Here is a 15,274-nt window from a genome sequence, read left to right as displayed (position 1 = left end):
GCACTTTGACCACTGGTGCAGTGTGAGCTCATAAACAATAGCATGTCAGGGCCAGTCTTCAAATCTCACACACAAATCCAAGGACACAGAGAGAAGTCAATATGACCACCACAGGAAAAGAAACTAACCTATAGGTCAACTTCTAGCCTCCGTGTATGTATATGTATTAATTTATTAGTGATTTATTTCAAATCTTATTTACACATATGTGTCTGTATGACTTTACATACACCACATGCGTGCAGATGCCCACGGAGGCCAGAAGAGGTTACTGGATCTCCTAGAGATGGAGTTACAAGACACTCGATGTGGATTGCTGGGAACCGAACCCAGGTCCTCTGCAAACTCAGTACTTGGTCTTAACCTATAAGCCATAGCTCCTGCCTCCTATTTAATGATTTTTGAGAGGGTATTGGTCTTGCTATGTTTTCTAGATTATTCTTGAATACCTAACTCAAGTAATCCTCCTGCCTCCGCCTGTAGCTATAACTGGGGCATGCATTATTGTGCACAGCCACACCAGTGTCTCTCTAAATATCCCTTTCATTCATTCAACTCTGTTAGCACAGGTACACATTTTGTGGTGTGTGAAAAGTAAACAGAAATGAGGCTAAGGAACATTGAGTCTCACACTTGGAGAGGGGAAAAAATAGCAGGTTAGGGAAACAGAAAACCTGGAAACGAAGAAAGTGTAACCTGGACTCAACCCCAACAACATCTTTCTAATCAGATCAAGTAAATTAACCCTTGGCACAGAAAAAAAGGAAGGTTTAGCTGAGTCAGTCAGGAAGAACGACATATTAATTTTGGACATTTCAGAATCATTTTACTGTCTGGGATAAACTATAACTTTTGATGCCTATTCAGACAGTGTGACACAAAAGCATGTTTTGAAGAAGCAGAGGACTAAAGCCAGGTATGGTGGTGCACACCTGTCATTCCAGCACTCCAGAGCCCAAGGCAGGAGGATGGTGAGTTCAAGGCCACTGTTGGCTACAGAGTGAGTTCCAGTCTAAACAGCCAGACAGTTCCAGGGCCATCTGAGATTAAAAAAAAAAAAACCAAACAAAAAGCTGACAAAAGAAACACATGGTCTGCTCTCCAGGATACCTTATGGTTGCACATGTTGGTAAATAAGCAAGTTTTTATTCTATTAATAAGTAGATATTATTTGGATACAAAGCCATGGCAAACATGGCTGTTCTGCCCCCTAGTGGGCAGAATGCCTGAGCTCATAAGACCTGTATTTTTGACCCTGTTAGGGTAAAATGTGTTGTTTTTCGAGCTGTATCAAGCCTTGTTAAGAGCAAGTTCAGAGGGCAGAGGCTGCAGGGCAGTCTACCTTTGTCATGAAGAACATGTCTCCTCAGAACCTACTGCAGCTTATGACAGAACAATGATGTCACCGGTCCACTAGAGTTCACCCACTCAGGGGGCAGGTTCTTTTTATATTAAATTAGTTTTATTTCATTTTAACTATAATGCATTTTGTTTTGTTTAATAATCTCATATGACCCAGGCTGGCCTTGAACTCACTCCACCTTCCACTCCTGGGATTCAGGAGTATACTACAACAGACAGCTATCTTTTTTTCTCAAGACAAAACTGTCTCTTGTAGCTCAGGCTGCCTTTGGATTCAAAATAATTCCCCTGCTTCATCCTCTTGAGAACTGGGATTGCAGTATGAGCTACGATGCCCAGATCTATTTCTCTATGCCCAGCCCTGTCTGACCTGAGAGGCTGAGATAGCGAGCTAGAACACGAGCAAAGTCCATCACACAGCTCAGTCGCCCAGGACTCTGACAACTACTGAGCCTTGACTGTAAGGCATTCCCATTTCAGGGCCTCAATCCACAAGTAAGCGGTCCCCATAGTAGCTCGGAGGCAGACAGGACTGCAATTTCAAGGCTAGCATGGTGAGGATGGAAAGGTCAGGGTAAAAGAAATTATAATGAGGGCAAAAATCACTCTGGATTGTCTAATTTCCTACAAGTACTGCTTAGCCTTCGTGGGTGCCAACCTGAGAGCACATTCCCAGTATAATTATGGGTCAACAACTAGGGATTATCCTATATAGATGCCCAAGACATGAAGGACATTGGGGAAGAGGTTAATGCCACAGCCTGCCTACCAGTCCTCCAGTGACAGCCTCTCTGACCTTAAGTTACCAGACTTCAACTGCTGCATCATCTTTCTACCTGAAGTTTCTATTTTCCCCTTGCCAGCTGGAAAACCCCACATATCCCATGTAGCTCAACTCAAATCTCTCCCCCTGGAAGGCTTTCTTGTGGTGACCGGTCCTCTCACATCCAGTTCCAGCCACAGATGACCCTATGGGCAGCAAAGCCCACACGTTAATGTCAGTTCTTCTCTATTCAACTCTGAGCCCGTGAGAGCCATGATGCAACTCCACATCTCAACTGCAGGCTGACAACTCCACATCTCGACTGCAGGCTGACAACTCTACATCTCAACTGCAGGCTGACACCTCCACCTCTCAACTGCAGGCTGACAACTCCACATCTCAACTGCAGGATGACAACTCCACATCTCAACTGCAGGCTGACACCTCCACATCTCAACTGCAGGCTGACAACTCCACATCTCAACTGCAGGATGACAACTCTACATCTCAACTGCAGGCTGACAACTCCACATCTCAACTGCAGGCTGACAACTCCACATCTCAACTGCAGGCTGACAACTCCACATCTCAACTGCAGGATGACAACTCTACATCTCAACTGCAGGCTGACAACTCCACATCTCAACTGCAGGCTGACAACTCTACATCTCAACTGCAGGCTGACAACTCCACATCTCGACTGCAGGCTGACAACTCTACATCTCGACTGCAGGCTGACACCTCCACATCTCAACTGCAGGCTGACAACTCCACATCTCAACTGCAGACTGACACCTCCACATCTCAACTGCAGGCTGACACCTCCACATCTCAACTGCAGGCTGACAACTCTACATCTCGACTGCAGGCTGACAACTCCACATCTCAACTGCAGGCTGACACCTCCACATCTCAACTGCAGGCTGACAACTCCACATCTCAACTGCAGGCTGACACCTCCACATCTCAACTGCAGTCTGACAACTCCACATCTCGACTGCAGGCTGACAACTCCACATCTCAACTGCAGGCTGACAACTCCACATCTCGACTGCAGGCTGACAACTCCACATCTCAACTGCAGGCTGACAACTCCACATCTCAACTGCAGGATGACAACTCCACATCTCAACTGCAGACTGACACCTCCACATCTCAACTGCAGGCTGACACCTCCACATCTCGACTGCAGGCTGACACCTCCACATCTCAACTGCAGGCTGACAACTCCACATCTCAACTGCAGGCTGACAACTCCACATCTCAACTGCAGGCTGACACCTCCACATCTCAACTGCAGGCTGACAACTCCACATCTCAACTGCAGGCTGACAACTATACATCTCAACTGCAGGCTGACACCTCCACATCTCAACTGCAGGCTGACACCTCCACATCTCAACTGCAGGCTGACAACTCTACATCTCAACTGCAGGCTGACACCTCCACATCTCGACTGCAGGCTGACAACTCCACATCTCAACTGCAGGCTGACAACTCCACATCTCAACTGCAGGCTGACAACTCCACATCTCAACTGCAGGCTGACAACTCCACATCTCAACTGCAGGCTGACACCTCCACATCTCAACTGCAGGCTGACAACTCTACATCTCAACTGCAGGCTGACAACTCCACATCTCGACTGCAGGCTGACAACTCCACATCTCGACTGCAGGATGACAACTCCACATCTCCACTGCAGGCTGACAACTCCACATCTCAACTGCAGGCTGACACCTCCACATCTCAACTGCAGGCTGACAACTCCACATCTCAACTGCAGGCTGACAACTCCACATCTCAACTGCAGGCTGACAACTCCACATCTCGACTGCAGGCTGACAACTCCACATCTCGACTGCAGGATGACAACTCCACATCTCAACTGCAGGCTGACACCTCCACATCTCAACTGCAGGCTGACACCTCCACATCTCAACTGCAGGCTGACACCTCCACATCTCGACTGCAGGCTGACAACTCCACATCTCAACTGCAGGCTGACAACTCCACATCTCAACTGCAGGCTGACAACTCCACATCTCAACTGCAGGCTGACACCTCCACATCTCAACTGCAGGCTGACACCTCCACATCTCAACTGCAGGCTGACACCTCCACATCTCAACTGCAGGCTGACAACTCCACATCTCAACTGCAGGCTGACAACTCCACATCTCAACTGCAGGCTGACAACTCCACATCTCGACTGCAGGCTGACAACTCCACATCTCGACTGCAGGCTGACAACTCCACATCTCGACTGCAGGCTGACAACTCCACATCTCGACTGCAGGCTGACAACTCCACATCTCAACTGCAGGCTGACAACTCCACATCTCAACTGCAGGCTGACAACTCCACATCTCAACTGCAGGCTGACAACTCCACATCTCGACTGCAGGCTGACAACTCCACATCTCGACTGCAGGATGACAACTCCACATCTCAACTGCAGGCTGACACCTCCACATCTCAACTGCAGGCTGACACCTCCACATCTCAACTGCAGGCTGACACCTCCACATCTCGACTGCAGGCTGACAACTCCACATCTCAACTGCAGGCTGACAACTCCACATCTCAACTGCAGGCTGACAACTCCACATCTCAACTGCAGGCTGACACCTCCACATCTCAACTGCAGGCTGACACCTCCACATCTCAACTGCAGGCTGACACCTCCACATCTCAACTGCAGGCTGACAACTCCACATCTCAACTGCAGGCTGACAACTCCACATCTCAACTGCAGGCTGACAACTCCACATCTCGACTGCAGGCTGACAACTCCACATCTCGACTGCAGGCTGACAACTCCACATCTCGACTGCAGGCTGACAACTCCACATCTCGACTGCAGGCTGACAACTCCACATCTCAACTGCAGGCTGACAACTCCACATCTCAACTGCAGGCTGACAACTCCACATCTCGACTGCAGGCTGACACCTCCACATCTCAACTGCAGGCTGACAACTCCACATCTCAACTGCAGGCTGACAACTCCACATCTCAACTGCAGGCTGACACCTCCACATCTCGACTGCAGGCTGACAACTCCACATCTCAACTGCAGGCTGACAACTCCACATCTCAACTACAGGCTGACAACTCCACATATCAACTGCAGGCTGACAACTCCACATCTCAACTGCAGACTGACACCTCCACATCTCAACTGCAGGCTGACAACTCCACATCTCAACTGCAGGATGACAACTCCACATCTCAACTGCAGGCTGACACCTCCACATCTTGACTGCAGGCTGACACCTCCACATCTCAACTGCAGGCTGACAACTCCACATCTCAACTGCAGGCTGACAACTCCACATCTCGACTGCAGGATGACAACTCTACATCTCGACTGCAGGATGACAACTCTACATCTCGACTGCAGGCTGACAACTCCACATCTCAGTTAGTTCTTAATCTGTCAGTAAAGAAAATCTTCGGCCAGTTGCTGTGCAGAAGATACAAGCAGGACTTCAAGGTCCCTGGAGGCAGGAGGGGAGATGCAAGGAAGGAGTATGAAGTTTTGCCATGCTTTGGAGGGAGAAGAAGCCAGCAACCATGTGAGATCTGAGGAGGAGCTGGGGCCTGTGGCCACTACTACAGGTGGGTAGTCAGGGATGTCTGGCAGGGGCTGACATAGAAGTTTAGGGCAGGTGGGAGGAGCAGAGCCAAAAATATTAAGGGCATGCTTTTCCAGGCAGGACACAGTAGCGCCCAGCAATTGTGTCAATAAGGCGAGTTGAAACTGAACCACTGTGTGTCTGTCTTTTATCCAAGGATTCAGGGGAAGCTGGGAGTGGGCTGTAGCGAAGGCAGGTACACACAACTATTAGTTTATAGTCAAACTGTGTGTGTAAGGGAGAGGGGTGGGCAGAGAACACAGTGCTGTGTGTAGGGAGAAACAAACTCCAGGCTCCATATCAAGCAAGTTCTCACAATCTGGGATGGGGCTCTGAGGGGTCATTTCACGCTTTAGAGTTCACTCCATTAGATTTATACATAACGGCAAACTCAAACCTCACTGCGACTTGGTTTTACATTTATTATTAGTGTTGGGGGTGTGGATGTGCAGCCCGAAGGGCAGCTTATGGCAGCCAGTTCTCTTCTTCTACCATGTGGGTTCTAGGGATTGATTTTGGTTGTACAACATGGAGACAGTGGGTCACCTCACTGGCCCTCACAGAAACACCCGACAGTGTGTGAGAGAGAGAGCGACTGTGTTCTTCACGAACATATATCCTTTCTAGCTCTCAGCTACAACTCTGAGATATAAGTGACTGGACTGGCTGGTTTTGTGTGTCAACTTGACACAGGCTGGAGTTATCACAGAGAAAGGAGCTTCAGTTGGGGAAGTGCCTCCATGAGATCCAACTGTGGGGCATTTTCTCAATTAGTGATCAAGAGGGGAGGGCCCCTTGAGGGTGGTGCCATCCCTGGGCTGGTGCTCTTGGGTTCTATGAGAGAGCAGGCTGAGCAAGCCAGGGGAAGCAAGCCAGTAAGAAACATCCCTCCATGGCCTCTGCATCAGCTCCTGCTTCCTGACCTGCTTGAGTTCCACTCCTGATTTCCTTTGTTGATAAATAGCAATGTGGAAGTATAAGCTCAATAAACCCTTTCTTCCCCAACTTGCTTCTTGGTCATGATGTTTGTGCAGGAATAGACATCCTGACTAAGACAGTGACATTAAGAATATACCTCATGGAGGCAGCAAAGCCATGTAGGTAGAAGCAGTGGGATTTTAGGTTCCAGGATAGCCTGGGCTACAGAGTAAGGCCTTTTCTCAAGGGAAAGGAAACATGTTGGGAGAAGAAGCAGCAGCTGAAGGCTGGTGACTTCAGACCAGAGAGGCTGTCCCTGAAGGCCTGGCAGGCAGCCATGACATTGTTAGTGGCCCATACGGTACAGACCTGGAGTCCCATCACTCTGGAGGCAGAAGCACCAGGATCAAGAGTTGAAGGCCAGGCACTCAGGAGACAGACTTGGGAAGATCTTTGAGTCCAAGTCTAGCCTTGGCCTACATAATGAGATGCCAGGGCTACAAAGCGAGACCCTGACTCAAAAAAAAAAAAAATCAAAGACAACAACTCAACACAAACAAACAAAAACAGAAACACAGAAAAGAATGTAATGCCAAACTACTAGGAAGAAAAACCAACCAAACAAAAACCCCACCTACGCATGAGCACTGAGGGTCTGGCTTCCATGTTCCACCCAACATGGAAGCAGCGACAGCAGTAGGGGTATTAGGAGTGTCTGAGGCTTGTTAAATAGAGAAGCCATCTCTGTCCATACATCTCCATATACGCCATGGGAAGATGCTGCCCCTGAGCTATCCCAGTCAAAGAAGGTGGGTTTTTTTTATGACTAAAATTTCCACTCACTTGGTTGCTAAAGGTGTGGCGGTATGAGGTGTGGGCAGTATGAAGTGTGGCAGTATGAGGTGTGGTGGTATGAGGTGTGGGCAGTATGAGGTGTGGCGGTATGAGGTGTGGCGGTCAGCCCTTCAAGGGCTGGGCCGCTGAACCTGAACCTCAGAGAAGAAAGTGGGTAACTAGAAGCCCTAGGGAAGAGGCTCACCCTGTGCCCCTGCTTTGGGGCAGAGGAAGTCAAAGGAAGTCAGCTAGGGAAAAAGGAAATGATGCCCAAACACAAGAAGACCCAGAAAAGGAGAAGGGACTAGTAATTCCCTTTTGTTGTTGTTGTTTTTGGATTTTGTTTGTTTGTTTGTTTGTTTTCGAGACAGGGTTTCTCTATGTTGCCCTGGATGTCCTGGAACTCACTCTGTAGACCAGGCTGGCCTCGAACTCAGAAATCTACTTGCCTCTGCCTCCCAGAGTGCTAGGATTACAGGCGTGTGCCACCACTGCCTGACTAATTCCCTTTTATAATTCTACAACTGTAGCATTCAAGGGGCTAAGGCAGGAGGAGTATTTTCAGCCAGCCTGTGTGCCTGTCTCAGCAGCACAAAAAGACGCCACATAAAATTTTACCTGATGTACTTAACTCTAAGAAAGAAAAACCACACAAAACGCATCTGATTATAAGAGCCTCTAATTCTAGATGGTTACTTGGGTGCTGGGGGAAGCAGGGTGTGTTAGAACTGATGAAACAAGGCAATCACATGATGATGTGTGTGGTGCCTTGTCAGAGGCGTCCCCACTGATGCCCTGGAGAAAAGCTCAGAATGCGAGGACGTGGCCACTTCCTCAGTTTGCTCTGGAACAGCCTCAGAAACTCCCTTGCGGGCCCTGCCGGGCGACTGCAGACTCGCACATCAAGACCCCATACATTAGTCCTCAGCCAGCTACCCTGAGATAGAGACGAAGACCTGTGAGCCAGCCGAGGGAACAGGATATGGGTGGAAGAAGACAGTCCCTCGATGCTGACCCAGATGGTGACGATCAGACCCGAATTCCCGAGTGAGAGGCAGGTCTGGGGATAATGATCTGTGGCTTTATACTTTGGAGACACCTAGATGACAGGGCTCTGCTGGGGCTCTGAGTTCAGGGGAGATACCAAAGTTGGATTGGACAGAAGGTGGCTGGGACCAGAGGTCTGGCCATGAGGACAGAAGGTCCTGAGACACTGCCCTAGGAAACCATGAAAAAGCAGGTGAAGGATGAAGAAGAGGCCAGGCTATAAGGGGAGCTCAAAAGAGAACCAGGCAGGGAGGGGCGGAGGCATGACTTTGCTTGGACTGGGGAGCAGCACTATTTGGAGGTGTGGCCTTGTTGGAGTAGGTGTGGCCTTGTCGGAGTAGGTGTGGCCTTGCTGGAAGAAGTGGGTCATGGCTTTAAGACCCTTGTCCTAGCTGCCTGGAAACCAGTCCTCTCCTGTCTGCCTTTGGATGAAGATGTGGAACTCTCAACTCCTCCTGCACCATGCCTTCCTGGACACTGCCGTGCTCCCACCTTGATAATGGACTGAATCTCTGAACCTGTAAGCCAGCCCCAACTAAATGGTATCCTTCCCTCCTCCAGTCGCTCTTGGTCATAGGGTTTCATCACAATAGTGATGCTAACTAGGATAAGGCCACTGAGTAAAAAGTCGGTCTGTGACATTTAAAGCAGGGTCCTGGCATTTGCTTGATCCCTTACCTCTTTCCAGACACACTTCTGGTACCCACAGGTGAGGACTTCAGCCACATTATGCAAAATGAAAAACACAGGAACAGCCTGAAAGCAAACAGAATAATGAGCATGAAAATACTTCCTCCCATCTCACAGCTACAGGATGCTTGCCTTTTGTTTAAAGGTTAGATGTGTCAGAACATTGGGCACTCGCGGCCTCTCCGCAGGCTCATGAGCCTAGCGCTCTGCTGAAGTGTTCATTTTCCCTCCAACATTTACGTGCTTATTATTCTGCACGAATACTTTCTCCGCATGCAAGTTTGTACCATGTGCACGCAATGCCCACGGAGGGCAGAAGGCGCATCAGCTCACTGGAACTGGAGGCACAGATGGTAGACGCCACTGTGGGTGCTCAGAACCAAACCTGGGTCCCACAAGAGTAACAAGGGTTCTTAACCACCGAGGCATCTCTCTAGCCTTCAAGTATTCATTTTGGAGGAGTGTATGTCAGGGTTCCTCTCCTACAGGTTTGTTTTCATCCACAGTGGTAAGCACCTCCTGTGTATCATGCACCATGCCACGAGGCTGATCCCAGGCCCAGGGAACAAGTCCCATGAGCAGGGTGGAAACACGGTAGAGGGCATGTGTCCAGCAAGCAGAGCTCAGAGGGAGCACACTACCACACACAGCTAACCCAGCCAGGGAAGAGCGAGCCTTACGGTTGGAACAACGGCTGAGAGCTTAGTGCTTACTGCACGAAAACACAGCGGTGTGGGCCACTCTGACCAAGTGGCAGATGAAAGGAGTGCACCAGGCTGTACAAAGCTGATCAAGCTAAGGACAATTTTAAAACTTTTTACTAAACCAAAAAAAAAACAAAAACAAAAACAAAACAAACAAAAACAAAAAAGGCTGGGCGGTGGTGGTGCACGCCTGTAATCCCAGCCTATAATCTGGAAGGCAGAGGTAGGCGGATTTCTGAGTTCGAGACCAGCCTGGTCTACAGAGTAAGTTCCAAGACAGCCAGGACCAGGGCTATACAGAAAAACCCTGTCTCGAAAAAACCAAATCCAAAAAAACAAAAAACAAACCAAAAACCAAAAAAAAACCCAAAAAAACTTTTTATTGGTTCTTTGTGAATACCACATCATGCACCCCAATCTGCTCATCTCCCCTCCCCTTGTACCCGTCCTCTACCCTTGCCACCTTCCCAAATAGAAAAAAAACCTCGTGGTAGAAGCTGGAGCGTGTCACAGTGTGGACACTCTTTTGTCCACACTTCTTTGCTTGCAAATGTTTATCACACTGAGTCATGGCTCTGGGGCGAGGCCTCTGACTTCTGCTACCCTCTCGATGCTGGAACCTCACCGGGCTCCTCTCAGACAGCCCGTGTGGCTCTGTGTCACGGAGATCTTGCAGTTCTGGATCTGGAGGACTGGCCCCTTCACACACTCCAGCAGCTGACTGATGGGGAAGATGTGGAGCCGGTTCAGATCCCTGGAGCTGGGCCTGAGAGGGATCTGAGTTGTCAGTCCAAAGGCTCTCCTGCTCTCTGGGCTGGCTCACTTGTAACCATCCAGGGCAGGCTCTACTTTTTAGGTACAGGGCCTGCTTTCCAGAGTGTTGCAGCAGGTTAGAGACGGTCAGTTCTACTCTCATGATGCTGGGGCCAGCTCTCCTGCTTGCAGTAAATGGCAAGGGATGAGGGAGGGGAGGAGGCTTACCTCCCTCATCCTTACCACCACCCAGCAGACAAGAGCTCTCCTGCCCTCAGGGCCAAAGGGAGGGGAGGGAGTCTCTCCCTACCTATCATAGCAAAGCAGACCAGAGGCAGGGCTGGCTCTCCCACACATGCCCTTGGGGCCAGCTCATCTGTAACCTCCACAGCCAGGGACAGCTCTACTGTGCTTCCCAGGTAAGGTGCAGAGCCTCCTCTCCCAAGTGCTGCAGCAGGTTAGGGTCCAGGCCAGCTCTTCAGTTCGCATACCGTGATGATCAGCTCTCCCATGATGCCCAGGTGAGGGGTAGGGCCAGTTCTACACAGCCCTCGGACATCAACTGTCCCTAAGCAGTGGCCCAGACCAGGAATCTCCCGCTAGCCTTTGGTGGTAACAAACCCCTGCCAGGACCCTACCAAGGTCCTTCCAGCTACACACATCAGACTGATCCTCACTACCCTCGGGTCTCCAGTTCCGCCTCTCTTCATGGTGCCCACATCCTTGGCTTCTTTCTCTTCCATTTCTCTATCACATACTTGCTCCTCTTAGAGGCACGCAGGGGCTCTGAGGGTCTGGGGTAGTCTCAGGAGTGCTATGCCCCACTTGTGGCACCAGGCTGGGGTCATCTCAGACATGGTCTGCCTCCTGTCCCCCCGAGGCCACACAGTGCCAGACTGGTTGGTTGGTGGTCACGTCAGGTGACCCCTCCAGTGGCCCTTGCAGGAGTTGCCTGCCGCAGGCTCACCCTGCCGCAGGCTCACCCCGCCTCGGTCTGCCATCGCCATCACAGGTAGGCTTCTTCTAGTCTCCAGTTTGTTCCCGGTCCTGGGAATCCATCCAGACTTCCCCTGGCACCGCTGGTGGCCATCTCAGGCTTATTCACAGGTCAGAACACTGAGTGTAGACATAGCCTCTCTCCTCTCTGCCACCTACTGATGCACACATGACATGGTAGCCATACTTGAAATGCCTCTAGGGGCAGGAAGCTAAGAAAATTTAAATGGATTTTTAAGACTGGTTAATGAAAAACAATGGCTTTTAGCTTTTTGACTATGGCACCAGAAATAAAATTAGGTTTGGGATTGAGGATTCAAAACTTTAGACCTGAACTATAGGTCTTGAGGAGGTTTAATTGTCTAGTTGTCACAAACTGTGGCCAGTTCTTTCTATCTCCCTTATCCTGACTGGTCAGAATCTGGAAAAGGATCTGTCTGTAGGCATAAAACTGATTTCAAAGCACATGAATAATAACTGAAGAACACATGAATAATGCCATATGATGGTAATAATAATGCCATAACATATCCAAGTTGTCCAAGGAGTTTTAGGCAGGATCTTGATATATAGCCCAGACTGGCTTTGAACTCTAGATCATCTTGCCTGGGCCTTCTAAGTGCCGTGATTACAAGCACGCACCTTGACACCCAGTGTGCTCAGAACTGCCAAACTGTCTACTTTGCATCTTTCCTTGAACCTCCCCCTAAGTCTATACGCAGAGTAGCTCCAATTCTCACAGGTAAGGTAGACTCAGGGCAAGGTGCTCACAGTGAGACTCAGATCACCCAGGTCCCCAGAGAGCCTGCTGCTGTCCACATTCTACAGTCAATTGTGTGGCTTATCCATGGGGTTCTAGCATGAGGGAAGCTAAGGCAGGAGGATCACCACTAGTTCAAGGCTAGCCTGAGATAGAGTAAGTTCCAGGCAAGGTGGGCTACAGAGTGAGATCTGTTATAGATTAAAAACAAACAAACAAACAAATCCTGGCAGCAATAAAAGTACTAGGACTTAAAATGGGTGAACTCTAAGAAAAGTTATGCTATTGTTAAGAGGGGTATCATTCATTCTTTCTTAAATTTTAAATCTGAATTGCTCAAGCTATTTTCCTACTGAAAAGCTAAGAAACTTTAGAGAGCTAGGTTACCACTGGCCAGTTAGACTGCATCCACCTGGGAAGACCTTCCACTATTAAGACAGTGTGCGGCTTTGATGGTCCTGCCTCTGCTTCAGACCGCAAAGCCTCACTCTCAACTAGGCGGCACTGGTTCAAGAGCTGCGCTGGCGATTTGATTCCTTGGGCAAACCTTCTGTGTCCCTTCCCCCCACGGCATTTAGCTGTGACCCTCCTGGCTGGCAACCCCCACTCTTCCCCTGGCGTTATCTCCGGCCTATTCAACCTGCGATATTCCTGGCCTACAGCCTCCACCCTTCCCCAGGCGTTATCTCCAGCCCTTGTTCTGTTGGGAACAATACAGCCACTTTCACCTTAACTACCAGGGCCGCCTCAGCGCAGCTCCACCTGGAGACCAGCAGAAAACTGTGTGACTGAAATCAGGCAACCCGCCGAGAAGAAGATCCTAGGAATTCGCGGCCATTTGGGGGGCAGGGTGGTTTTTCCAAAGACTATAAATATTGGCTAAATAATAGTAAAGTCAGTCTCTATGGGCAACTGTCCTCTTGACTCATTTCTCTTTCGCCCCCTTCCCGTTACCCCCAGAATTCTCTTCCAGGTAATCCGGTTCGCATGTGGCTGCAGGCGGCAACACTTCTGTACTTGTTTTTTTTCCTTTTGCTGTGACCAAATCCTGACAAAACTCAGCTTGAGAGGAAGGGTTTTTACTTGGCTTCAGCCTGAGGGGACATCATGACAAGGAGGGAAGTGGGGCAAGAACATGGAGCAGATGGCCACACTGCCCCTCAGTCCGTGTCAGAAGGACTGCTCTACTGACACCACGAACACAGCAACTCATAAAGAAGGGGTTTATTCAGGGCTTGTTTATAGTTCCACAGGGTTAGGGTCATGGCCATCCTAGCAGGGAACACGGCAGGAGGCAGGGCTCTGGAGCAGCAGCTGTGAGCTCACATCTTGAGGTAACAATCATGAGGCAGAGAGAGCTAACTGGAATGATGTGGGTTTTTGAAACCCCAAACCTACTCCAGTGACAAAACCTCCTCCAACAAGGCCACACCTCCTACCTAGACCTTGCCAAAAAGTTCCATGAACTGGGGACTAATTCAAATGTATGAGTCTACGGAGGCTGTTCTCATTCACATCACAAAGGCCAGGAAGATGGGAACACCTTACTTAATCTCTAAGAACCACCCTACTCTCTAAACTCCACCCCACAGTTATCTGGCCACACCCAGGTATGCTCCTCCCCACAATTACCTGGCAATGGCCAGGTAGGCCTGGCCCACTATAAAAGGGGCTGCTTGCCCCTCCTCCCTCTCTTGCCTCTTGCTCTCTTGCTCCCTCTCTCTCCCCATTCCCTTCCCCCTTCTCGCCACATGGTCATGGCCAGCCTCCAGTTCCCTACTCTCTCCCTCTCTCTGTCTTTCTCTGCCTCTACTACTCTCCTAACTCCCCTCACCATGCCCTAAATAAATTCTATTCTACGCTATACTGTTGTGTGTGTGGTCCCTGGGTGGGGGGGGGGGAAGGGATGCCTCAGCATGGGCCCACAGAGACACCCCCTTCCCCTACACCTCACCACACCCCCATCGAACATATCTTGATCCTCTTTATCTTTTTATAAACACATCACCAGTAACTTACTTTCTCTAGCAAAGATCCACCTCCTATAGGTTCTACAGCTTTCAAATACAGTGTCACCAGTTGGCAACCAAAAGTATTTATGAGTCTACAGGGGACATCTCCCATTCAAACTAAAACATTCTCCTTTATTACTCTCAGTGTTAAGTTTAGCAGGGCTACTTTTGTTAAATTAGACAAAATTATGATACATAACAGGGATAATAGTAGTTGAATACTATGCATAGTAGAATAAATACTATGTAGATTTTCATGGGTGCATACAATATATTTTGATCATATTTACTTCACTCCTTCACTCCTAGAACCCATCCCACAGCCCCTCCCAGTTTCATCTCTTTTTTTTTTTTTTCTTTTAATTCCACACCAACGGACTGGAGAGAGAGCTCTGCACCTTGACCAGTTGTCTCTGAGTTAACCTCCACCCACTGAGCAGAGCAGCTTGTCTGATCAGGCCTGCAGAGGCTGTGATCCTGGGGCAGAGAGGCTTAGAGGACGCTCTGCTGTTTTCTTATCGAGTTGGACTGGAACCTAAGTATCATCTTGTTTTTTAAATATGGGCTCTGAGGCAGTGTATAGCACACTTTTGTTAAAAGGCTACTTTTGTTAAATTAGACAAAAATTATGATACATGATAACAGCAATAATAGTAGTTGAATGCTATATGCTACTTTTTTTTTTTTAAAGGAAGCACTGAGTACATACCTCAGCGGTAGAGTGCTTGCCTACCATGTGCAAAGTCCTGGGTTCAATCCCCGACCCCACAGAAGGGAGGGAAAGAGGGAGGAAG

At 49.2% G+C, this 15,274-nt stretch overlaps 1 protein-coding gene and 1 non-coding gene across 4 annotated transcripts in view; both read right to left on the bottom strand.

Moving 5' to 3' along the window:
* The window catches only part of Tmem241 (transmembrane protein 241), a 130,205-nt gene that overhangs the window by 91,732 nt on the left and 23,199 nt on the right, over positions 1–15,274 (bottom strand). For all 3 annotated transcript variants that reach the window (XM_052155746.1, XM_052155747.1, XM_052155748.1), the window contains one exon: positions 9,244–9,321. In XM_052155746.1, the coding sequence (XP_052011706.1) occupies positions 9,244–9,321 (78 nt within the window). The remainder of the gene's footprint in view (positions 1–9,243; positions 9,322–15,274) is intronic.
* LOC127664262 (small nucleolar RNA SNORA17) lies at positions 11,791–11,917 on the bottom strand. Its single transcript, XR_007973126.1, has one exon. It is a non-coding gene; the product is annotated as a small nucleolar RNA SNORA17 (small nucleolar RNA).

This window comes from Apodemus sylvaticus, chromosome 13, assembly GCF_947179515.1.
Source record: "Apodemus sylvaticus chromosome 13, mApoSyl1.1, whole genome shotgun sequence".
In the NCBI taxonomy this organism is placed as follows: Eukaryota; Metazoa; Chordata; class Mammalia; order Rodentia; family Muridae; genus Apodemus; species Apodemus sylvaticus.
Note: the sequence above shows the minus strand (reverse complement) of the source record. Positions and strands in the feature narration are given on the sequence as shown.